Source organism: Thamnophis sirtalis, unplaced genomic scaffold (genome assembly GCF_051295495.1).
Source record: "Thamnophis sirtalis isolate CommonGarterSnake01/CBP01778 unplaced genomic scaffold, rThaSir2_p1.2 scaffold_6, whole genome shotgun sequence".
NCBI lineage: Eukaryota > Metazoa > Chordata > Lepidosauria > Squamata > Natricidae > Thamnophis > Thamnophis sirtalis.
Window position 1 is genome coordinate 24,560,500 of NW_028261386.1, and position 26,666 is coordinate 24,587,165.

The 26,666-nt window shown below is 38.4% G+C and overlaps 2 protein-coding genes across 5 annotated transcripts in view; one reads left to right on the forward strand and one right to left on the reverse strand.

Moving 5' to 3' along the window:
• Positions 1–2,007: 2,007 nt before the first annotated feature.
• Positions 2,008–22,994, reverse strand: FBXO16 (F-box protein 16). 4 transcript variants are annotated; one of them, XM_014074381.2, is made up of 11 exons: positions 22,800–22,994; positions 21,461–21,553; positions 16,163–16,260; positions 15,117–15,152; positions 13,717–13,923; positions 12,462–12,626; positions 10,715–10,947; positions 9,782–9,887; positions 7,272–7,316; positions 4,330–4,555; positions 2,008–3,586 (listed from the first exon to the last, which is right to left on the reverse strand). In XM_014074381.2, exons 3-11 carry the CDS (start codon positions 16,256–16,258, stop codon positions 3,477–3,479), a joined length of 1,224 nt encoding a protein of 407 aa, XP_013929856.2. In that variant the 5' UTR covers positions 16,259–16,260; positions 21,461–21,553; positions 22,800–22,994; the 3' UTR covers positions 2,008–3,476. The 4 variants fall into 4 exon arrangements, with proteins under 4 accessions (XP_013929856.2, XP_087573562.1, XP_087573563.1 ...); XM_087717436.1 differs by lacking the exon at positions 21,461–21,553; XM_087717437.1 differs by lacking the exon at positions 13,717–13,923.
• Positions 22,995–23,265: 271 nt separating this feature from the next.
• Positions 23,266–26,666, forward strand: part of FZD3 (frizzled class receptor 3) — a 28,152-nt gene continuing 24,751 nt past the window's right edge. Inside the window, exon 1 of the mRNA XM_014074380.2 lies at positions 23,266–23,383. The gene's annotated coding sequence lies outside the window, so the exon portion shown is untranslated. The remainder of the gene's footprint in view (positions 23,384–26,666) is intronic.

Consider the following 26,666-nt stretch of genomic DNA (forward strand, 5'->3'; position numbering starts at 1 on the left):
CTGGCACCTTCCTTTCTTGCCATAAGGAATTCCAATAGAGGAACTAGCTCTACTTAATGCCTGACAAATCAGCAGATCTCAACAAGGCAACATAAACAGGTGAAAAATTCATTTTTACAATCCTTAATAAGGAAATTTCTGAGGCAAGTGTGTAATAATGGAATTTGCAGAAGAATTGGAAGGAGGTTGCGACATTCACTGACATCTACATTGGCCCCACATTATGCACCTTGCCTTGTTTCCATACTGTTTAATAAGGGAAATCTTTTTTTTTTTAATCTAAGTTTCTCAAAGTTCAATCAGCGGCTACAGAAACAAAGTAAGACCATATCATCTTTCCAAAATATAAAGGTTAATACAATGCAAAATGCAATGTTTGATTCGGTCTTGTATAAACTGAATTATCATTTTTGGATTTCTTTTGAGTCAACTCAGATGCCTGAAAACTTTTCTTGGACTGCCATTAATCTAGTAAAGGGTGGTTCATAAGAAACGTTTTATCAATATTTGCTTTCTATTATGTTATCACTTTGTCAACATTTGATTCATTTGAATGAACAAACTTCTTAATCCTCGAAATGTGCACTACTTTATTTACTTTACCCCAAGGAATGTAAACTGGACTCTAACAGATCGTTTTTTGAAGGTGTTTAGTTACATGGGGACAAACGTTTTCCATACTAAATATAAACAGTATTTCCCCAACAAAACATATATGTAATAGTAAAGGCCTTCCTATAGAACCTCAAAGGCTGGATTTTGCCACAGTAATATTTTGGAGAAAGCAACCTTTTAATCTAAATTTTTCATGCTATGTGTTTGGCCTTTGTGAAAATAGGTGTGAGATGTGATGTAGCCATAACAAAATTCTTTCTAGAAAGCCAAGGTCATCCTTTGTCTTTGCACCTCTGCACATGATTGGAACTGGATGGGTAGAACTGCCAGCATGGCAGTGGAAGATTGGATCATGTGATGGACTTGTGGGTGTGGGGGCAAGATTTTGAACTTTCAACTAGGTGGGGAAAACCGGGAAGCTTTCAGATTCGTTTTTCCCCAGATGTGCCAACATGGCTCTCTTAATAAATTGGAACTTTGAGCAATACTTTGCCTTGGACTTTGATTTACTTTTGGATGCTATTTGGAACCCTGACAATAGGAATGTTTGTTTACAAATATCTCACCTTTAAGGTGGTAAACATACCCAACACACCTGCCTCTTCCTATTTTCCTCACAATAACCCTGTGAGGTGGGTTGGGCTGAGAGTGTGTGACTGGCCCAAAGTTACCCAACCAGCTTTCATGGCTAAGCCAAGACTTGAACTCATGGTCTCCTGCTTTATAGCCTGGTGCCTTAACCACTAGACCAAGCTGGCTCTATTGGTGTTCTTCTGATGACTACATTAGTTCCCCTTTCCATGATCCCTCTTCCTCTTCTGTGGAAGAGCAGGCTGCTTATAAAAATTGCAGGCACCCATCTGGCCTCCCTCCCATATGAGTCCCCCCCGCCCAGCATCAGAATACAAGTGTTGCCAATAAAGCTACAACTTTGAAACAGATGGGGAAGAAAATGGAGGAGGTATGTGTCTTGGAAGTTCTGCAACCAAAGAAAACACAGAACAGTGCCAAATAAAAGGAGGTGTTTTTTCTTTCAAAAGGAGTGGATGGTCCAAAGGAAAAAGAAGTGTAGAGGCACAACAAAGCACAATGTGGAAAAATGTTAGCTATTAACAGGGAAAGAAAAAGCAGAAGAAATTCCAGAGAGGAATTAAAGACAGAAAGTAATATAAGAAAAAAGTATTGCTAGTAGTATTATAAGAGAGTAATATAATAATATTATTGAATAGCAATATAATAGAATATAGTGGTGGTTATAATAGTACTATTTAACAGAGTAATATAATAATAGGAATAAAATGTAATATAATATAGGGTGGAGTCAAAAAGCAAGCACTTGTTGTCAGGCCTGTCTCTGTTTGGACATTTATGAAAGAAAGACCCTTGCTTCCATTTGTTGCGAAAGGTATACTTTTACTTAAGCCAAGTGGTTACAGTATAGGAAAAGCCAAATCTGAAAATTCCCACGCAAAGCCGCTATTTTTCCCTTCTCCCTGGCCTTCCCCCTTGGTCATCTGGCTATTGTCCAATGAAGTTCAAATTAGTTGTTCTGGTAACAGGTCTATCTTTGGTGCCTCTTTGGTGGGCGTTTGCTTTCCGTTACCATGCTGATGTCCTTGGATCACACAACCGCTGTTTCTGGTCGGCACTTCTGATTCCTGACATATGCAGGCCGCCATCAATGCAAAGCAGGGCTGAGGTGGTGTGATGGCAGATCTGACACTCACATATACATGTGTAAATTTCATATTTCACTTTTATACCTTGTTTTATTTTGACAAATCTTCCAACCTTTTAGGGAACTATAAAAAAATTACTCATCCAGGGCTTGTGTGGCTCTTTTGAGTCTGGGTCAGTCTATTTGGGTATAGTTAAAAAAAAAAAAAAACATGACAAGCCAATGCCTTTTTCCCATTCCATATTGCAGTTTTTTTAAAAAATCAAATCATGTTTCTATAGCTTGATTATTGAACAGGTGCTAGTAGCTATTGCACACTGGATTACATTAAAAAGTCAGCATCATAACCAACATTGATGAATTGATACATTACCGTATATTCCTGGTCTTATATTTGACCTTCCTCATTATACATCCCAGTTAATTAGCATGTTCCAGTGCACAGTGAACATTGTCACATTACAAAATGCTTTTTCAAACAGCACCAGCCAAGCATGATTGGCCTCTTTCCAAGGAGTTTTCAAACCCCATGCTAATAATGGCAGCCTTGAAGAGGTGACAATTCTTTATTTAATATACACCCTGCCTTTTTCCTTATATATATTAAATACTTATCTTATTCAAGCATTTATTCATGATAGACGGAAAGAAAAGAAGATGCAGAAATGGATGTGAAAACTACATTTGGCACAGGTCATGATAGTCATTTAGCTATTATTATTTAGTATGATATACACCAATTTCAAATATTCCCCCATTTTTAACTTGTTTTTTTAAAATTCTGCATTGAGATGCATTGTTTTAGTTTCTAAATACCTTCAGCTGCAATTGTTCACTCAGTTATGTAAATTTCACTGAATACATAAATAAATCTAAGCAGAATTGAGCTGTTGCAATCCCTATAACATTCATCCTCACAACATTCCTATGAAATACATTAAGACAATTTCCATTCCACAGCTGAGTAACTGAGGCTGGGAAACCATCCAAGGCCACATGGCAAGTTCCTGGCTTCACAAATTTTTAAAACCAAGATATCCGCTAATTGATTCACTGTGGAAATGGAGTCAGGATAAATCTGTCAGCTAATCTACTTGATTCTTAATCCTTGTCCAAACACCAACTTTGAGAAAGAGGCATCTCACTTAACAATAATTGAACAAGCACTTTTTCTTTTGGGAAACTAAGTCAGTAGTGATGTGGAGGTTCTCTTTTCTTCAGCTTCTTGCTCTGCATCAGATATATAGAGGGATGATGGAACTTCCCAGGGTTGACTTTCAAATAGTGGTGATGCTGGAAGGGAGTGGGAGATTAAAATAATTAAGTTTAGTGTTAAGAAAATTATATTATACATTGCATTTAAGAACATACTATCAGAGCAGAGATCTATCTAGTCAAGCACGCGGATTCCTGCAAGGATCAATCAATTTAGGAAGCCATCAAGTGGAATGCAAACCTAAGCAAATTCTCTGTCATCTACAGCAGTGGTCTGCAACCTTGGCAACTTTAAGACTTGTGGACTTCAACTCCCAGAGTTCCTCAGCCAGCAAAGCTGGCTGAGGAACTCTGAGAGTTAAAGTCCACAGGTCTTAAAGTTGCCAAGGTTGCAGACCACTGATCTACAGCAGCTGCCTCCAACCTTCCTGCCTTTGTGGACTGTTGGGAGCGGGGGATGGCTCTGTGCAAAGGGCAGGCAGGCAGGCAGGCACACGTGCAAAAGCTGCTCATACAAATGGAGCCGCATGTGGTTGCTTGACACTGCGCACGTACATGGAGCTGTGCATGTGCGCACCCTTACCCACCGTTTCCACAGCCTGCATCTGAACGGGCCATGGGCCAGTGGTGGGCCACGGCATGAGGGTTGGGACCTCTGGTCTACAGCATTCAGATTTAAGAGAGATCCAAATGGGCTCTCGCTAAAGTTCAAATCGAGGCACAAACATCAGAGGAGACAGCACTTCTGTTTTCTTTTCATCCCTCTCTCCTTTTCAGCCATCCACCCCATATTTATTTTAAATGAACAAGCGTTTACTGACTTGGTGAGCTTCTGCTAGTTCGGGTAAAGGCTTTCTTTCCTTTCTCACTCAGTTTTGGGATGGGGCTTCGAGCGGGCGCAGGACGTATTTCAGCATTCCACTGAGCACTCTGAGCAAACATTTTAGCTGTTGATTTAGTCAGTGGGTAGCTGTTTGGCTGATGCTGAGCCCAGTTTGGGCGAACTGTCACTTCTGCCTCTGAGTCAAGTTCTGCCGAGAGGGACATCTAGGAAACAAAGTGGATAAACATGAAATTTGGAACCGAGCAAGTGATGACATTTCTGGTAAACATGAAAATGAAGCTTTGACTTCCATGGTTTTAGTGATAAAATTGAAAAAGATAGATGGACTCCAAGAGGTACCATGTACTGAGCCGAGATTTGGCTGTTGATTGCCAAGTATTTTCTGCTAAGGGATGTGAATGAGTGTATGGCATAGTAAATAATGCTAACTGGTAAAATGCTCTTGGGCGTAGTAAACTCTGGAGCATGAAGAGCCACAATTATACCAAAATGTTCTCCAAAAATTTAATATGGAATCCTGAAAATCTCAGCTTTTATGTAATCCTGGGCCTCACTGTATGCTAGTCATCCATTTCTAAACACAGTGATAGCAAAATCATGAAATGCATGTTGTAATGTCACAATGCAAGCTCCATCTTTTTGTTCTTGTAAGTTACATACAATGTGTAGAATTTGTGTTGCAATGTTCATTTCATCATTTGTTTCCCCTTGACCCTACCGAAACCCTTGGTGAACCAGAGGCTCCCAAAGCTGTGTTTAGTTTTAAGGGAGTTTAAAAATTAGAAAGTAAAGCTAACAGTAGAAAGGCATAGTTTCAGCTGCATTACCCAGAATCTTCTTATGTCCAAGCTGCTGGATCTCCATAATTCCTCAAACCCTCTTACAGTTCCCACCTCCCCCCCCCAGTACGCTACAATCAATTAGGCCATGGGTTTTGCCCCAGTTACTAGAAAAGAGGATAGACAAAAAGGCAAAAGAAAGAAACAATGAGAGGAAGCAATTAACTCAGTTGCTGTTTATATATATTTTCTAGATGTTTGTATATACCTGTGGTTTTGAATGTTTTTACTCTTTGTTTTTAATTGTTTCAATTGTTTTGTAATTTTAAAAATGTAAGCTGTCCAGTCATATGGCTATAGAAATTGAATGAAATGAAATGAATGAATGAAACAATGAATGAATGGAGACTCTTTCTTTTACAGAAGTTTGGATAAACTCTAGATTCGTGTAAGAGACCTTTTTTTTTTACTGTTTGCTTTACTGATATAAACCCAGTTTATTCTAATCAGTTCAAGGTCAGGATTTCATTAGATTATAGCACCTATACCAGACATATTGGTATAGGCTAGAAAGCTAAGCAGGATTGGAACTAGTTATCACCTGAAAGGCAGACCACCGAGGAACACTGGGTCTAAAAATTATTAGAAGAAATTTAAAAAACAATCCTAGAAAACAGTATTCACCTCATTTAATTTTCAATTTCCAATTTCATTGGAAATTAATAGTTTTTGCATTTTCAGAATAGGCAGCCATAATTATTTATGTCCACAGGTCTCTGGCTATTACTGTATTTTGGTTTTGGGTTCAGGTTTCCCTTAATTGTTCATTTATTATTTATTTCTTACTTCTATAATAGCAATGATGAGGAACAAGTGTTACAAATAATATCATCTTCAGAAATGCAGCTATCTCCTTTCTTTGAGCCAAAAAAAAGAAACAATTTGGAACCCAAAAAATCCTTAAACTATTAAAGCACACCTTTGACTCTACCACATTAACTTTTACATGTTAAAGCAAATTAAAGTTTTAGAAGTCTCTAACTTATCCTGAATGTCCTGGTGTGCCTGTGGATTCTTTTCAAACCCTTACACTTCGCTCTTCCTACCAGGAGCAGATAAACAGATCACCGAAGCTCTGTCTTAATTTATTGTGCTGTCTGAATTGGGATCCTTCGCTTGTTTCCTCCCTGTATTAAGAAACAAAGCTCAAGCTATGGCTCACAGCACCACGGCCTTAATTCAGATCTCATAAAAAGATCATGAAATAAATGTCCATGCTCTGTTCATCTGTCCCTCTTGGCCAGAAAAGCATGTGATCCAAATGTTCACTCATCTGTCCCATTCATGCTATGACAGAATTGTTTCACGTATGGTTGGTTTGGGCTCCTGCAGTGCTACTGGCTCCAACAAGCGGGGGGATTAGACTGAAAATGCCATTAAGTCCAAACTTTGGATATTTGTAGGTTATAAAATGCTGCATTTTTCTATGCAGCCTGTATGTCACCCATCACGCTGAAAACGTGAGTCACTGATTATTTATGAGAATCCTACTTTGAGACATCCACAGGAAGTCATTCATCTTTATACGGCAGGGCATTCTGTCATGGCCTGTGATTTCAGACCTGAAATTTGAAGTGATACTTTGTGGATACTATTCATTAACCCCAATGATAGCTAGTGCTTAGTAATGCAAAACAAAAAAGCACATTAATCAACAAGACTTACGATTTCCAATCAGAAGGAGACATACTTTAGGATTGCAGCCTTAATTTATTTATCTAATATCTTCTCTAGCACTTATTATAAAGAGATTGTGGCAGATAAAGCTTGCCTGGCAACAGTGTTTAAGTCTGGAAAGGCTAATAGCAGCATTTTCCATTTCCGTAGCATTTGGTTGAAAAAGCTAGAGTTAGAAACAATTTGTGAATGACAGGGATTAATTTGCAATATGATTGGCAGGTAGCAATTGAAAGAGCAACAGATGGGCATGCTAGAGCTTAAAATGTCAAAGATAGTGATGTTGCATGACAGGATGGGATGGCTGGCAGAATGGGAACCTGCTACTGCCTCTCTGCCCCCAGAAACAGAGGAAGCACAGAATGAGCAATGGACAGCAAATGCTCCAAAGGGCTTCATATACCTGAGTCCCACAATCTGGTGTTCTCGATAATTCACTGTTAGGTTGCTAAAGGAGGAGGAAGTAGAATATGTTAATTCACAAAGTCAGGCTCCTCAGAACAAGGAAAATAATAAAAGACACTTGAAGGTGTTTTTTGGAACTCAAGTGTTTTGTATTGTTTTATAAGGTTAATCATGGGCTTGAGCAAGCACATATTGGGGATTTCATTCCAGCGTTAAACCAAAGATCATTACTGAATAACTTAATAACTGAGCCAAGGTGGCGCAGTGGTTAAATGCAGCACTGCAGGCTACTGCTAGATCAGCAGGTCAGCGGTTCAAATCTCACCGGCTCAGGGTTGACTCAGCCTTCCATCCTTCCGAGGTGGGTAAAATGAGGACCCAGATTGTTGGGGGCAATATGCTGACTCTCTGTAAACCGCTTAGAGAGGCCTGAAAGGCCTATGAAGCGGTATATAAGTCTACTGCTATTGCTATTGCTATTAATAATTAACTATACAACCTATTCTTCAAATATGTACAAATGATGAAATTGTTATGATAGATGCTTCAACAAAAACAGGAACCAAAATTTTAAATATATCTACACTGGAATTATTCCATAGTGAACAACTTGGAACCATGTAGGTATTTATATTTTCAGCTTTAAGTTATAAGAAGCTACACCGGTAATGATAACAATAGTAGTAGAAATAATGACGATAAGCCAGGAAAGGTGAAGACTATTTTGGAAATACTTTTCCAAGAAATTCAATATTAAATTTTTAATAGAACAAAGAGGAATTTTACGTCTCATCTTAGAACAATTAGAAATATCTCATTGGTTCCAATATCTTCAAATATACTGTATAATATAATTCAAAACAATTACTAAATCAAGATGGAACATTCAGAAACCTGATCAAAAATTAACAACAGAAAATTTAGAAACCCTATTGGACTTATTTAGACTTACTGGACTTATTATATGATTCTGACACTGAATAAGTCAAAAACTGAATGATTAAATAGTGCAGTATCTAACAGAAAGAATAAGAGTATAATGCCCAGAGGTACCCCACAGACCAAGAGGCTTGGACTCAGGCTATCTTCTCTTGTCACCACTGACTGGACCCAAACACAGAAAAAGCAGGACACTACCTCAGCACTATTCTTCCACTTCCGGCAGACCAGAACAACACTATGGCGGATGGCACTGAAAGAGATCAGTAAGAATCTTGGTCGTAGTTCCTCTAGTCATTAACAAACACAACTATTGCTATCTCTCTACTATGCCTGGGCCTCAAATCTGACTGAAAGGTGTCCAGATAATCAGTTAACTCCAGGACTCTCTTGTAGTCACAATCCATCACTTTCTCAACAAATTTCTCTAAAACAGAAAAGTTAGAGACTGAATAAAAATTCTATTAAGATCTCTTGAGGAAGTGGTGCATCACTGCCCTCCTCCTCAGTGAATCCATGACTACAGCATGAACCCAATCATCTATCACCTCCCAGACAGTGTACACTAACCAAGAGGGGCAGAGATCTAAAAAAGAGAGAGAGGATGGTAGCTAGGTTAGCATCTGAGGACTGTGTCCACCTCCTCAGGATCTATAAGTTCAAACCTGTCTCAGTTAAACACCTTGCTTCTGTCATCTCAAAAGGAATGTCCAGTCAGAATCTAGCTCTGAGTCATCCTTCCATTCCCCACCAGTCAGCCAGAACTGAAGTAGCTTCTTGGATGAGAAGCAAAACGTTTTCAAGGAAAAAAACCCAAGAAAGTCCAATTGTCTTTTGAAAAGCAGCTTTGAGACAACCATGACCTGGATTATTGAAAATCTTCACAGATATCCATCTCTTAGGGATTAGTGCAGAAATGTCAAACTGGCAGCCCGCAGGCTGGATGCATCACGTGCAGGCCACACCCACCCCAGCTCTGTAAAGGCAAAAAATGTTGTCATCGCGTCATTGACACCCGTGATTTAGTGCTAGGAATTTGAACATAGATTGGAATCAGATTTTCTTGAATACTTTCCAAATATGCATAAAATGAAATTAAGATAATCTATCAATTGGAGATCAGTTATCTTTTGTGAGTGCACTGCTGTTCGCATACTGGCAAAGTATCATTAATGAAGAGTGGGAGCGGGGGGAATCACAACTTAATTACACTGTCTGGTAGAACATGTAACTTTTTATTCATGCCTTTACTCTGCACAGTGATATTCTTCTTATTGCCTATGTCTTTAAAAGCTGATCCCAAGGATACCTCCTGTGAGCCCCATTCTGCAAAAAATATTCTGTCCGAAAAGAGCCTGTCTTGCCAGCAGTGATAACAATTTATATGCAAAGATTAAATAGCAGCTTTGAGGTCTGATGGTTAAATTGTAGGCTGCTATACTCAAACAGCAATGAAATGCAGTGGGGCACAAATAAAAGGGGCATTGGGAAAGCTGCCAATAGCCGAGGGTTGGACTCCTCACAGAGTCTGTTGCTTGGCTTACACAGTGAACCAATCACAATACTTGCCAGAGACTTTGCTTTTCTGAGCTTGTACGTTCCACTGCCTGGTTTCCTCTTTTTCTGAAAGGCTGACTGACTGAGGTCTGGGGTGAGACCTCCTCCTTTTCTTCTACTGCAAGAGTGGAGAAAATGGATATATTAAACAACGCTACAATGGCTTCTTAAGACAGACAAGATGAAGGAGTTGTATCAAATGATACCCTGACCTGCAATGAGACTAGTTAGGACAAAAGCACTCACTCTGAAATAAGCCTGATCTCAGCCAAATTGAGAAAGCATGCACACAGCTGAATTGCATGAGGGCTTAAGAGCAGATACGCAGATGGTTCAGGGTTCTGTGGTTTCTAGAATTTTAAAAATCAGTTTGTAATCCATAACTTGGAGTTGGCTTGTTTTGAAAGTGCTGCTACCTGTTGGCTGCAAAATGCTTTATTTTGCTCATTCTGATCTGAAAATATCAAACAATTAAAATATCAGTAAATCTTGGTGAGACCTTTGGGGTATTCAAGAATTGGCTGCATCATAGATTCTTAGCAATGCTCAGTGCCAGAGACATGAAGATAGATCTAGCACAACAGGATTATACTTAGGGCTGGAGTTGCTCTAGGCATATCTGAAAATGACAACACAACTCTTCAATGACTTTCTCAGAATTCTGGTGGAGCCCAGGCTTAGCCAAAATATTTGACCACCACAAGAACCCCTGTTCATATTTTACTGGCTGGAATTAGAGTCCAATTAGGTAGGATGTGCCACTAATCTTGAAAGGAGATACACAAGGAAATAGTGAATAAAAGATTTGGCTTTTGAGGAAAAAATAGGAGAATCCTTTGATCAGCTTCTGCTGATGCAGAGGGCAATGTAATATCAAACATAACATTGGTTTTGTTGCCAGAGAAAGACATAGATAAAAAATACTGTAGGAGAAAGGTTTCTTACGCCTGCCTTGCCTGCTCAATGGGATCAAAGTTATCCAAATAGTTGTAACGAATGATATCTGTTGGATGCTTATCTGATGAACGCCAAGGTGGAAGGTCTCTCTTTCCTTTGTTTATCTTTCTTCTTAACAGAGATGCTGATTCAAGGACTGACAACAAAGACTGCTTTATTTCTGGGACATCTTTTGTTATTGGCTGAACATCAACCACCACAAAATCATTTTTGGGTGGGGTCTAAAGAAAGCAAAACATAAGCAAAGTAACCCCAAAGCTGTTATTGATATTCCATACTACACTGAGTCCCTCTTCTAATGTCCCCCATAGTATCTTTATTTATTGCTTGAAAAGAGTAGTGCACTGGTAGTAATGCACTGGTTCACCATAACTCAGTCTCTCTGAATCTGTTACAGATACTGAAGGCACAAAAAAACTGAGTAAAATGACTGTTTATTAATCAATGAACTATCCAAGATTATCCCTTCTTAACTAGAGATGAAAACAAAACCTTTTCCCCTATATCCGTGATGGTGAAGCTATGGCACGCATGCCACAGGTGGCACGTGGAGCCATATTTGCTGGCACGCAAGTTGTTGGTTCCAGTTTGCATGCACGCGCTGGCCAGTGATTTTCACCCTTCTGGAGAGCCAGTGGATGCCATTTTCATCCTCCCCAGGCTTCAGGAAAGCCTCCGGAGGCTGGGGAGGGCGAATAACAGGGCCAACAGGCCAATCGGAAGTCCCTGTTTTTCGCCCTCCCCAGCCTCCGGAGGCTTTCCTGAAGTCTGGGGAGGGCGAAAAACAGCCCCAATGGGCCAACCAGAAGTTCAGAAATGTTACGTTTCCAGCTTCCGGAAGGCCGGGGGAGGCTGTTTTCACAAGCCCCAGGCTTTAGGAAAGCCTCCGGAGCCTGGGGAAGGATCGTGCATATATGTGCGGGGGGGGGGGGGACGACGAGAGACCTGCACATGCACAGGTGGGCGGGGAGGATTGAATTGGTGTGTGCACGCACACGCAATTTTGGCACGCCGTAATAAAAAGGTTCACCATCACTGATCTATATTTTCTTGTCAGGTATCAATATTTTGATGAACATTAATTCTGATTGTATAAATTTTCTTTAGAGACCATGACCAGCCATGACAAATATATTTATGTGAAATTGTCTTTAGGCTTTAAAGCCAAACAAGTCAATGACCATCATTATACCATGCAGAAATAAATTTCATCCATTCTTTACAAACTGAGTATGGCCAGAATCTCTGGTTATTGTATTTAATTGGATGCAGTAGAAACATAACTGAGTTGTATTAAATCTGCTCCAGCTTTTTCAATATCATCTGAGAACAGTTGTTTCCAACACTATATAAATTTGTTGGGGAATACAGATGGAGCCATCTCCATCTGTATTCCCCAGATGCACCAGCAAAGTGCTCTATCACCAAAACAAAGACCTTCCTTTAAATTTACATCACTATACGTTTTTATACATAAACACTTTGAAGTACCAGCTCAGATATCCACACATGAATTTTCAGGAGATTATACATTCTATGAGACGGTTCAGAATTTCAGAACAGCATCTAGTACAATCTTATAAAACTGTTCTGCTTCAATATGGAATTATAAGCCTGAATGTTTCCCATGTTTACTAAAACATACTTGCATATGGAAATTTCAAACATCCAATATATAATATAACATTCAGATTTATTATCCAAAATACTCATCTTCCAAAGGCTTAATAAATACCTTAGGTCTGGACACTCGAAATTCTTCTATCTTCTTAATATAGTGTTTCTTCCAGATTCCTTGCTCAAATGGAGTTGGAGAGAAATTGATGTACCATTCAAAACGCAGACATTTTGGCATCCAGAGTTGATCAAGCTGGGTTAAGTAGTTCCAGTGCCAATTTACCTGAAAGTGCCAAAATACCTTTACTGTGTTTCAAAGGACTATATCATAGCAAAAACCCATGAGATATGGGGCACATCCTCCAAATACAAAACACATTTTGACAATTTTAAAACACAGTGTTGTTTTAACTCTAATTGATAATTCCAAGGAAGTATTCATTTGAATATATATTCTTTGATCCAACCTAGACTCTGGACTTTTGAAGTATATGTCAGTGCTACATTTCATAATTGTATATCTTCTAATTTGCAGTATGTGATTAGATGTATTTCCTGCAAATACACAAAGTACTGTACAAAAAGCAGGTGTTTTATAAAAGAGTTAAGAGTCGTCTTAGTCACCAATAAAGTCTACTTTACAACCCATTCTGATTCGCTTTACATATTTTAAACTAAAATTGGCATGATCGCAAGGAAGCACAATTAGCAGTCATTCTGGCCAGCTATTACTAGAATTGTATCCATTCAAAGGACTTTGGGAGAGGGAAGACTATAAATCTAGCCCATTATTATTTATTCTGACGTAAAATGGGTCTCCAAGGTCACAACTGAAATATATATTTTGAGAATCTTTTAGCTGAACTTGCCAGAAACTAGAACCATAAAGTTTAGGACCTAAATTAGGTATGTTGATGAGCCTTAACAATGAGTTGAAAATTCATCAATGCCAGTGTGACTCTAAACTGATCTTGCAATTATGTTCAAGTGTTGTAAAATTGCTAGCTGGAAAAGACTCAGATAATTAATCTACTTCCCATGTCCCCATCAAGGTATATAGAATTGACCAGTCTTACTGTGAAAAGCTACACAAGTGAAATTCATTAGCACTTCCTTACTCAGCTCATTTTGTTGTCGAAGAGCTTTTCCAGTAGGAAATATTTCCTAAACTATAATCAATACCTATTAAGTAAGACATTTCTTTGTGCCTTTTACAAAGCAGCATAGGTAACTATTGTTTTGCCTCAGCACCTCTGAAAATGTGAAATCTGTTAACATAATTCCCTTAGCTTTCCCTTCTCTAGGCTAAACCTACCCAATGAGTTCAGCTTTGTATCTCTCCGCTGCATCCTTTCCAACATGCTGAGTTTTACCTGGGCACATTGGGAGAGACTTCGAGGATCCAGGAAAGAAAAGATGTACAAAGTTAACACTCGGGGAAGCTGGGTGGTGAAATCCAGTGCTTCAATTGGCACTCGATCCTGCAGCAGTTTGAAACAGAATTTCAGCTGTGAAAGGGAGCAGTGCTCCAAGAAGTCTGCCAGGACTCTTCGCCTTTGACTGTCTGTCCACTTGTCAAACTGTGGGGAAAAAACGGAGTTGTGATTTTCATGACCTCTGGGGGAGCCATTTACAAGTGACTTTCCCTCATTATAGTTTACAAGCAATAAACTGCAAAGCCAATTATGAACTTAAGCTAATTCCAAAAGTGAGAGAGATCTCTGCACCTTTCCTTGTTTCAAATGTCCGCCAAGAATTCATTTAGGCCACATTTTGCCTCTAGAAGTATTATCTAGGTATTTGTGGACAGTTCATAAGCATAATTTAAAAAAGAATACATTTTGCTTTGTCCTCAACATGGGACATCATTCAAAAGTAGACTGCACTTTTTTATTAAAATCAGCAACACAGAATCATAAGAGTTGAAAGGAACGGTCAAGCCCCTAAAGTATTTCCCACAAATAATTGTCCAGCCTCCCACTAGAACACATCCAACTAAAGAAAGCCCACCATTTCCCTCCATAATTGGTTCCACTTTCAAATTGCTCTTACTATTAAAATATTATTAATATTCAATCAGAATATGTCTTCCTATAACAAGAGCATTATTCTGCATTTTGTGTTTTGATGGAGATCAGGCAATTTTGTATAAGACAGTCATTCAGGTACTGATAAGTCTATGATAACTTTCCTCAACTGCTTTGATTGTAATATATTTTATGTATGTTATTGTAAGCAGTTAAAGTAATGTATGAGCCACTATATAGAAGGAAGGAAGGATACTGTGAGATACTAAAGTTTTTTACTGTATCACTGGCAACCTACTTCAAACTCTATTCCTAAGAGAAGAAAGTTAGGTGCAAGTAAGAATTTCATAAAAGTGGCATGATATAAACTGTTATATACTGAATACACACTAGGAAACCTATTTTTTGAAGACCTAGAATACATTGTTTATGTATAGTATAAGGAATAAATAACCTCTAAATCAGCCTTCCCAAATGAATGTCCTTCAGACAATTCCTGTAATCGAGGAATTATAGAACTATGGAAGTAAAAATCTTTTACATTGTAAAAGTCCCTTTTTGGAAATACTCTTAGATAAATGTTATGCTCTTTTTAAAAATATTCACACACTATGTTCTATGGTTTAAAAAATGCTGATCGTAAGGATTTTGGAATACGCTTACATTTCCCAGCGACGTCTAGATATTGTACAATAAATATTGAAGCCTGTAAGATTGACAGAGCAATTGAAATAAAAGATGATTACCCATTTCCCCAACAAGTTTCTTCTTTCTTCAAATACCTGTAAAGAAATAAAACTAATTTTAAAATTACTTTTTCTAAGATTCAATAAGAAATGACTCATTACATTATTAGAAACAATTAAGTAAATGAAGCTGTCAGAGGAACAGGATAAAAGAGGCAATTCTAATTTAAGAAATGATCAGAATCCTATCTGCTTCAGAAGACCTTAATACAATTTTCAGTTCAATACAATGATCGAAAAACATCACATGACCACATTATTTAGTAATGGGAATCCTGGAATCTCCTGATTGCTTTTGTAACCCCAAAATACACAGGAAGACACAGAAGTCCCAGATAAGAAGTGCATGAATGCCATAGAGGACTGGAGAGCTTGAGGAGAACCAGTGCGGGCCAAAAGTGAATTGAGGGTGGGCTGATATAGGCTATGCGTGGGTGGGAGGTTGCTGTGGTGGGAAAAATGAAGGATGTCTATGGAGATTCTCAGTCATCCAGGTCATGGTTGTCCCAAAAGTGCTTTTTTCAAGAGGCAACTGGACTTTCTTGTTTTTCTTTGAAGATGTTTCACTTCTCATCCAAGAAACTGAAGAAGCTTCTTGGATGAGAAGCGAAATGTCTTAAAAGAAAAACAAGGAAGTCCAGTTGCCTCTTGAAAAAGCACCTATGGGAAAAAAATGAGGGAGTGCCTTGCAACTTTTCCTACTAGTTTCCTCACTGAGTTTGCTTGTGGGAAGCACGCAGTGCAGTTTGAAAATGTGATCATGTGATTAGAGCTCTCTGCAATGTTGTGAGGTTGCCAGGGAATGACAATTTATAGTTTCAACGTATGTGAAAGATATCAAGTCTGGAAAGTCTGAAGTATTGCTAAAACACGAACTATCTGGGTTTTATCCAGGGCAATTCTCCAAGCAGAAAAGGGGCTTATTAGAATCATACAAGAATGATCTTGATGCTGTTGTTACCTAACATGCTGGAGGCCTACGTAGCTGTTAAGAAAGTGGGCAAAAACACAAATGATTCATAATTTATAAAGTTCCTAAAACTTACCTTATCATTCATGAGCTGATGATTCAGTGGTGTCCAGGTGCTCATCTTTGTTTGCATCTTGGGACCATTCAGGTTTTTGGGAGGTCCAAATGCCATGTCTTTTTACATAGAAAGGAGCCAAAATAATTAAAAATGGCAATAACAATATTTGAATTATTTTGCAAACGTAGATTTTAGTTGGGCATCATAGATTTCATAATGATAAAAGCTGTTCAAAGTGGGAGATGATAGACCGTTATTTGTTGGAGGCGTTTAGTCACAGGCTGATGCTGTAGTATAGAATTCCTGCACTGGATAGGGAATAAGGCTACCAGATGGTCTCTAAGTTACTTTCTAGCTCAATGATTATAAATGAACATCCCTCAATCTGGTACTCCTTAGATGTTGGCATTATAGTTGTCAGAATTCTAAGTTAGCATGTTGGTTGGGAATTCTGGAAGCTGCAGTCACAAGTGCAACACATCTAAAAGGTGAGAAGTTGGGCAAGGTTGAGCCAAATGGATGTGCAACAATGATCTGTGTCTTAACTATATCACAATTCTACTGTTGCAATCAACTTAATGTAAATCTAATCTGATGTAATGTTCCGTTAGCTTCAAATACATCATGTTATTAACATTAATGGCTCAAGGGGTGGGTGGGTAATCTTCTCGTGGATAAACATATCCCAACATTTCCAGCTATTGCTCCTAAGTTTTTTTCTTACAGGATTTTATCATTCTGCTTTGTTCTCCTCAGGTCATTCCCACCTACAAATATTTCTGCCTCATTACTCTAAAGCACATTTTTCGGAAGTGCAAAAAATCAATGATATTTATTACAATATCAAAAGCATAACAAAATTGGATGGTGATTCCTAGAAACATAAAAATATCCATGTTACAAATTGTAATCAAATTAGTTATAATTGAGCTGGAACGCTACAGTTTTTGTAAGGTAGATGATATATGTTTTGTTCTACTCATGAATAGTGGGGTTGTGCAAAACCTTAGAAAGAGGTAAATTGCAGCACATACTTTTTTTCAAATTATGAAAGCAGCCACATTTTTCTCCTGGCTAGTATGGCTGCTTCATAAGCAATTTGCAGATGCCTCTTTGTAAGGCTGTTTTAACAATTCAAAATCGTACTTCTGTGTGTTGTGACGTATCTGTTTTGAAGGATTAGCAATTAGGGAATGGAACAACAAGATATCTACAGTATTTTTAGCTATATCGCTTTATAACACAAAAAGACCGGAATTTGAAGTCCCAATAAACCTCACAGAAAGGCAAGGAGCCAAGGTAAGCTGTTCACAGACGTAATTTAATTATATTTAAGAAAGATTAATTACTATAATGCTTGTATCATATTAACTAAAGTCATTAGACTAGGGTTTTTTTTTTTGCATTGTGCTAATCCCGGTTTAACTCAGCAGAAATTCTAAACTGGGGCTTCCAAGACATACAGGCTTTACACGTAAGAGTCTGTATTTTAAATGGTTGAATAAATCAGTGTATTTAATTTAAGACGGGAAATTTTATCAGTTAATATGTAATCATGAGATTGATTCCATCTTTGTTTTTCATTCATATTGTTTTTTATTAGTGTAAGATTTCAAAATACGCGAAAGAAATAATCATAAGAAAAAACATAGGATACAGTATGTAAACTAAAACGGAGTAACTGCCGTTGCATGAGCTGGGTTGGGGCATGGGCGGCCTGGCTGTGGGGGCCCTAAGGTAAGCTGGTGTGGGGTGCATGTGGAGCAGCTCCATCCTCCTGCCTTGCAGTGGCTGCACGCCACTGCAAGGCAGGAGGATGGAGCTGCTCCACATGCACCCCACACCAGCTTACCTTAGGGCCCCCACAGCCAGGCCGCCCATGCCCCAACCCTTGCCTCGCAGCCATGGCATCAACACACTGCTCAGCCTCCTGCTCCATTGCAGCTGTGAGCAAGCAGAAATGGACCGGCACCCATTGGCTGCTAGTGCTGCCACCACAAGGCAGGTATCAGGGCATGGCTATGGCTTGGCTTACCCTGGGGTAAGCTGGTGCAGGACGCATGGGACAGCTCCATTACCCAACTGCCTTGCTCATGGCTGTGGGACCATGAGGAACCAGACAGAATGGATGGGCGGGCAGTTGTGCAGGCTCTTAAGTACAGCTTATTTGGGGGGGGGGGAAGGATTTATATTAAGCTCTACACCCAGGAGTTAAAAAAACATGCTAGGGCTTATTTTCGGGATAGTTCTCATTTTGGGGGAAACAGGGTATATAAATATTGGAACTAAGAGGGAGGGCAGAATGGCTTCAATAGAAGATTTTCTTCAGCAATGACTTCAGCTCATTAATATAATTGTATGTGTAATGTACAGGATATTGTCTTCTATTGCAACCTTTTTTCAATTTCCTCACTCCTTCCATTAGTGGGTGGCCATAAACAATGAAATATTTTGTTTTCTTCCTGAAATCCATTAAGAAAGGAAAAAACAGTACCTAAGTATGAGCTTTCTAGCCAGGAGAAACTGGAGTTCACTATAAGCTATATTTTAATGTTAACTGGATAGCGTACATCAGGTGAAATCAAGAATGTAAGAAAAATGTTGAAACATATAAAACAGAAGAAACAAAAATGTTGTATCCAAGATTTCTAAACTAATTCTGAATTAGGAAAGTAGAGAAATCACCTATTGTAGTATCTTCTTGCAAACATTCCCCCCAAAACAACAATTTTGTGATTTGATTTATAGTTCATACCCCGTTATTTTAGCCTCAGTGTTTATATTTCACTTCTAATTGATATAGCAGTTTTATCATTAAATAAGTACACTCCACTTGCAATTATTTCTTGTACACAGGAAAGGGTTTTGATATACTTGGGATTACTCAATATTTTCAGAAATACTTTGAGGTTTTGAAATTTGGGTAAGTATATGTGTCCCTTAATTATTATTTAACACTCATAGTGAATGATCTTATTTTCTTTACTATAGCTTTCTGAATAAACCACATAGACTGAGCTCATGGAACATTCTAAGCTGCTTCAAAATATATTACATATTAACATGATAAATAAACAAGTCATTCTCAATTCCTATTAAAATTATGTTATTTAGGGCTCCCTTATGCTATTAAGAATATCTATATATGTTCAAGACATTAGTTTAGACAAGGCTGATTTTATGGCCAGATGTTATTTTATGTATTATTCATACTTTTGAAATTTAAGTCCCTAACTTCTATAATATATAAATTTAGGCTTTTATAGAAGAAACAGTTTAAATTGGATGCCACTGGATTCTAACAACACTAATAAAGTAATAAAGGCTTGGAAGTGGTGGTAGTACCTAGAATATTTTTTTTACTTTACATAGGTGTCCCTAAAGAATTTTCAAATATAGTTAATTCAAATTTATCCTACCTTATGAAAACAGTACATAAAGCATGATTTAGAAGGAAACAGACTTTCCTTCTAAATTTGGTCCATGATATATATTTTTCCTTATGTTCAGTCATGTTCAATTCTCAGAGACTATCTGCACAATTCCTTGCAGTTTTCTTGGCAAGGTTTTTCAGAATTGGTTTGCCATTTCCTCCTTTCTAAGGTTGAAAGCCAGACACTGGCCCAAAGTTACCAAGTAGGCTTTTTGCTTAAGGAGGAACTAGAACTCCCTGCCTCCCAGTTTCTAGCCTGGTATCTTAAACACTACACTAAAAGTCTCTTGCATAATAAATACAACTAGTAATTCTGTATTTTAAGGGATTACTCTACTCTTTCAATCTTCCTGTCATTTCAGGGAATATTGTACACTATTCAATTATTCTGATCCAGAAATTAAGAATGTAATTACAAAAACTGTTATGATTTACAGAATAAAGAAATGTGGGGTTTATCTTTCACATTTCCAGTGGAAGAGTGGAACTTTGGTTCTTTATAAAAATCAATAACTTTATAGAAAGTTAAAGAAAAATTTCTTTCTGGAAAGAAATAGCTTAAATTCAATTCATTTCTGGGCTTAACTTCAGAATTATTTGATTGTGGAAATCTATGCAAATATGAGGATCTTTTTTTAAAACAGCACTTAATTTTCCAGTATATATTTCAAAATATATAGAGAAAGAAAGATACTGATTCCTTCATTAATGGAAAATATATATTGAGGGAGAATCTTGAAACACCTGATCAACTTGTTTTCTGAGCATCCATTAATACAAGGGTGTCAAACTCAAGACCTGGGGGCTGGATCCATATGATGGGGTGCTTAGATCTGGCCCGCGGGACAGCCCTGTAAACAGCAAAGGACTGCCCCGCAGTGCCTCTGCCAGTGAAATTGGAGCTTGGAAGGGCTCTGTGCGGCCCTCCTGAGCTCCATTTTCACTGGCAGAGGGTTGCAGGAGGCCATTGCAGCCAAAACGGAACTTGGGAGCCCGTTTTCACTGGCAGAGCACTGGGGCCGCCACAGGTGCCCCTGACATGTGACATTGAGCTGGCCACGCCCACCCCAGCCCCCCAAGGTCAAATACAACCCTGATGTGGCCCTCAATGAAAGCGAGCTTGACAATTATATATAATTAATATAATTATTAGGGGTTTTTTTGTATTGCTGATTTTTGTTTTCTTTAGTGAGATTATTTGAAGTTATAAGCTTATGAGGACCCAGATTGTTGGGGGCAATAAGCTGACTCTGTTAAGCGGTATATAAGTCTAAGTGCTATTGCTATTATGTTATCTAAGCAGAAGTGAGTTGCTATCGATTCGCACCAGTTTGGGTGAACTGGTAGTGGAAATTGTGACTGGGTCACCAAACCAGTAGGGACGGTAGGCTCGCCACACCTCCAAATCAGTTCCTCAGTTGCCGCAGCATGCTTTTTTTGGGACATTTTTAATGTTCTGCACATGTGCAGCCCTATTTACAGGCAACTGCAAACGCGTGCGTGCAAATCACACACGCACCAAACCGGCAGTAATGCCAGCAGAAACCTACCCCTGTATCTAAGCTTTCAGAACCTAATGTGGGAAAGCTAAAGACAGCTATATCTAATATTAACATGAATAAATTAAGCAGAACCCTTCCCTGTCCCTTCAAATCTGCTCCAACAGGTTCCTCAACCCAGAAAAGCAGTCTGAAGCATATTTGAGAGAAATCTATTCCACTGATAGATGTTACAGACAAATATGCTCTCTCTTATGGAGTATGCAATGTATTACAAATCTCTTAATCTAGACAAAAGTTCCCTCTTTTGAGAGGTTATGACTTTGACTTTGAAACTGAAGATTGGGCTCGTACCCAATTCATGCAGTACCATGTGAGGCCTACCTGATGTCAGTTTTCTATTGACAATAAAAGTGGCCTTGAAAGTTGAAAACAGGATGTTCTGGCCTGGGTTTTCTGAACTCCTAGGTCAGGCCTCTGAAAAGAAGTAAAAACAATTTTTTAAAAGATCTATTAATTTGGATATGTCGTCATTATTTGTTGAAGTTGGTATCTGTATTTATATTGTCGTCGCCCCCCCACCCTATAGGGATTCCAACAAAGATCATTGCAATCATATACTCGATGTCAGCAATGATATGCTAGCATAATTAACAATAGTAAAAATAGCATTGTTATATAAGCAGTTACACTACTATAGATTAGAAACATAACTCCTCAAATAAAAGGTGGAAAACATTTTCTAGATGCTTTACTTCCAAATAAAGAAAAGGTACTTTTTTGTTCTAAAAATATTATTTGTCTTCTTTACTAAATGGAAGATGTAATAAAAGAAAATAATTAATTAAAACTCTACGCTTATAATCTTTTGTTATTTAATATGTATTTTACTGAATTTAAATTTGAGGAAGAGTTAGACTGTTCTCATATATCATATATATGAGATATATCATATATCTCATACATCAGTTTGTATGTATAAAATTCCTTCCCAATTTTGTTTTACACTAAAAAAAATGGAGGGTATACTGTAGTGTACAGACTCTTTTCTCAATGTTAATAAGTCATATATGGATAAGGATTCTATTTAAAATAACCTGATATTGCTAATACTAATAATGAAGATTTGTTAGTGACTACCCTAATGCCTATCTATATAAATATTTAAAAATTATCCCACTCTCCCATTTTCTATTCCATTTTTTTTAGCAACTCAGAGCAGCAGATGTCAATCCACCTGCACACTGACACTGTCAAATAGATAAAGATGTAAGACAGGACCTTCCAAGATCACAACTCTTGAACCCAAGGTCCTAATCTAATTACTTCTTTCTACTAGATATCTCATATTTCTTTGCAGGATGTCCAAAGCAGCAAACAAAGAAAAAAAGTAATAATATAATTTCCTACACATATTTTCACAACATAAAAACAGGCATTGTAATAATTACCTTTCAAACATAGGGTATAATTTCAAGCAAAGCAAAAAAAAATAATGATTTGAATTAAAGATTGTTATTATCATATATGTCAAGATGTGTAGAGGGAACTGTGCATCTGTGGGGTCCTTCGTGCTCTGGTAAGTTTGTTTTCTTGCAGACATTTCATTACCAAACTAGGCAACATGACCCACCCCATAAGGACTCAAGGCTCAACTCTGAGCTAGAAATATTCTCTTCTAACAGCACCACCATGACTGGTGTGCCGCCACACAAGCTCTCACCTGTTCTGTTTTGACTCTTTAAAGCTTCAGCAATGACATTAACGATGGCGAGGGCGAGGGGGCCATTAAGGACATAGTTGTCTTCTTCCACAACTCCCCCACCATTCACGCTCCACACAACGGCCTAGTCTCTTGTACAGCGCTCCTTCCTCCAACGCCGCCGCCTGCGAGTTGATTCTCTTCACCATGGAAACCGTTGCCTAGTTGCAGAGGCCCATCCGAAGCGCAGTGTCCTTCCCACCTCCTCCTTTTGTTCTAGCTAGTAGCCAAGCGAGAGCGGCGGTAGGGATCGGTATTTCATTGGGTATTTTTTTCTCTTCTTTCTTCGCCTCTCTCTCTCTCTCTCTCTCTCTCTCACACACACACACAGATACACACACAGACAGACAGACAGAAACACTCCCTCCCCCCCCCCCCGCATTCAAGACTCGTGAGGGGGCGGGGCAGAGTGTGAGGAGAAAAGGCGCGGCGGCGGCGGCGGCGGCGGCGGCCGTTGAGGAAGTTGTTCGCCGGCATATTGTACTTGATGGACCTGGAGTGGCGGAGGCACCTGAAGGAGGAGGAGGAGAAGGAGCCGGAGGCAGGTACAGTAAACGGTGGCGGAGAAAAGGGACGGGTTTGTTTGTTTGTTTTATCCTCCCCCTCTTCCTCGTTCCTCAGAAAAGGAGGAGTCCTTAATTTTCTCCCAGGAAGAAGTGTGAACGCTCCGCTTTCTTTTTCTTTTGTGTGGAGACCGGTTTCTCTCGCCCCATAGTAGCTGTCCGTCCCCCGCTCCCCTCAGCCTGGCCGTTTGTGTTGGACTACAGCGCCCAACATCCTCAGTCTCAGTAACCAAGGGCGGGTTGCCTTCCCTCGCTCGCTCCCGTAGGACAATAAAAACGTGATCTCAGCCTCTCCTTGCGCGACCGAGGAGGTTGGAGTTAAAAGGGCCGCAGGTACCTCTCCTTTTTCTCTCCCGTCCTCATGGCCCCTTCTCTGTCTCCCGTATTCTCCCATATCTTCAGGTCAAAGTGGGCTTGGCACTGAAAGACTGAGAGACAAATGGAGTACATACCTGATTATGCTCTATCTTTCTAGATGGGGAAAGAAAGCGGGAGGATTAATGGAGTCTTTCGGTCTTTGTTTTAACCAGTTATTTTTTGTGTCCCCACCCCACCCCCGGTAGAGGATATGAGGGAGCTGTCAAGAAATAATAGTTATTGTTTATGTGACCAATAATTTTCTTATAGCTTTTTAGATCTGACAATCCTAGGCCACCAAAGTGACTGTCAAAAAAAAAAGGCAAAATGTGTGAAATAAGATTTTTAAAGTGACATTTAATTAAAGGTCAAATATTTTAATGTAACTGAGCTTATCTGTACAGAACCTCATGGGGGGGGGGGAGGGAGCAATTAAAAAAACAATACTATCTTCTTTTTGATTTACTGTCTTGCTATATGTAGACACTGAAATAAGGAGGAATATCTACTGAATTATTTTCACCAAAGATGTGTTTTGCAGGAGCTAGAAGTAATCCTGGGTCAGAGTTGATTTAGAATAACCTTTTCAGATGGAGAATAACACTCCATAGAGAAATTGATATTCCAAATTATCAATAGTGCACAAAGAAAAGCAATGAGTTGCAAAAACAAATGCAATAATCCCTTTGCTTGCTCATTTTCTAGAAGAAAGACAGGGGAAACCCTTTCTGTGGATTGCCTTTCAGTCTTACTGGTGCTGGAAAAGAAATTGTAGAGCGAATCCTCTGATCCCATAAAACAATTTTCCTATTTTTATAATATCTTAATACTGCAAGGCTGCTCCCTTCATTGTCCCCACCATAATTCTAGCAACAAATATATTTTACATAACCACTTTTGTTCTGCTTTAATTTTCCCCCAGGAATGATAGAAGCAAGAATGTGCTTCATAGGAAAACTAAAATATTAATTATGCAAAGAATATGCAATGAGATAGATTAATGTTTTAATGCAAAAGGAGAAAATTACTAGTTAAATTTTACTGACTGCCATACAAGGCATTGATTGAGTACCAAGGAACATACATGGGAAAGTTTTCCATTTCAGTAGATGATAGCATGGAGAGTGAGTTTTCTTTTTTAGTTTATGAGATAATCCTTTAGAAGATATTATGGGACAAGCCTCTAAGCAAAGATTATTTAGCGTGAATTATTATTTTTATTCCAATGATGCAATGAAAGATTCCCAAATCACTACTTTGTAAACTTTTGGCAGTTGTGGACTCCTAAATAAATATTTGGAAATAATAGATTCCCAGTTAAACGAACACCTTCTCTCTCTATTTTTATCTGCAAAATGGAAACCAATTTTTCAATGAATAAGATCATGATTATAGTTACATTTGTGTATGCTTCCCTGTCCTCCCTGTTTGAAAGCTATTTTAAGCTAAATTTTCAATCCCCAAATTCAGTATGCCTTTTCACTCTTAGATTATTTTGTATATCCAAAGCCATAATAATATTTTAGCACAAATCTTCTGTAGAAATCTCTTGAATACTAAAATGGTGGACAAATCAATGTCCTAAATTGATCTCCACTCTATGTTATTAAGATACTCATATATGTATTTCTATTTCTATTTTTCTTTTTAAATTATTTACATAAGATCACAGTTGCAATTAACATTCACTTACAGACTCATAGTCACTTGAGATCTATTTGCTGTTGTTTTATGAATTCTGGTGTTTGTAGTGCTACTTTTATCACCTGTATGCTTCAATGAACCTTTTTTCATCTACTGATTCATTTTCATGAACTAGCTGAACATGCAGAGAATTTACTATAAGGAGGTGGGGACTGAGATAGTTAGCAGACTTTGGTTTAGGCTGCTAACTATCTCAGTCCCCACCTCATTAATGCTGAAGATGGTGGGAAACTCTAGTTGACAATCTGGTAGTCTGCAAACCACTGCTTATTTGACAAGAACCCGATATTGAAATCATTAAACTATTTTTAGTGCTTTAAGAGATTATGCTCTATTTTGTGCTTCTGCTTTCTTTTAGAAACAAGACAGTAACCATAAGAGTAGAACAAACCTGAATAACAGAGTTGGAAGGGACCTTAGAGGTCTTCTAGTCCAACCTCCTGCTCAAGCAAGAAATATACTGTTTCAGACAAATGGCTACCAAATCTCTTCTTAAAAACCTCTAATGGTGGAGCACTCACAACTTCTTCATGACTGCTATCATGTCATCCCTCGTCCTTTTCACTAGACTAGATATGCCTAGTTCCTGCAACTGTTCTTCATATGTTTTAGTCTCCAGTCCCTGAATCATCTTTGTTCCTCTTCTCTGCACTCATTCTAGAGTTTGATTATCTTTTTGGTACTATGGTGATCAAAACTGGATGCAATATTCCAAGTATGGTCTTACCAAAGCATTCTAAAGCAGTACCAACACTTAATGTGATCCCGATTCTATCCCTCTTGTTGATACAGCCTAGGATAGATTAGTTTGACAATTAAAGAGCCTGATTTCTTTTTCCTACTTATGTCACTGATTATTCTTTCACACTTAAATTGCAACTGAAATAATTTTCAAAGCTGGCAGTTTACTGTTGAAACATTAAAAATTGTACCACTAACAACTGATAGAATGCAGAGATAACATTTTCATTATGGTCGCTAGTGATTATATAAATCATTTCAGTAATATGCAGAAATATTGAGGTTTTTTCCTGAGTAATTACATGATCTGTACTTTCATATATAATCTGAGTTGTTTATGTGCATGCTGGTTGTATTAAAAAGATTAAAAAGCTGATAGTGCTGCTGGAATTGAAGTAGGAATGTTTTATTTTAGCTATCAGTTCATATAATTTATTGGGCAGGGTGGTTGTTAAGCCCCTAT

What these genes read in the sequence shown, in the direction of transcription:
- FBXO16 (XM_087717436.1), bottom strand. Translation starts at nt 16,258, where the DNA reads ATGGCATTTGGACCTCCCAAAAACCTGAATGGTCCCAAGATGCAAACA. An exon ending in GAAACTTGTTGGGGAAATGG is followed by an intron (nt 13,924 to 15,116) that starts GTAATCATCTTT and finishes TTTTCCCCACAG; the next exon opens with TTTGACAAGTGGACAGACAG. An exon ending in GTCTCTCCCAATGTGCCCAG is followed by an intron (nt 12,627 to 13,716) that starts GTAAAACTCAGC and finishes TGGCACTTTCAG; the next exon opens with GTAAATTGGCACTGGAACTA.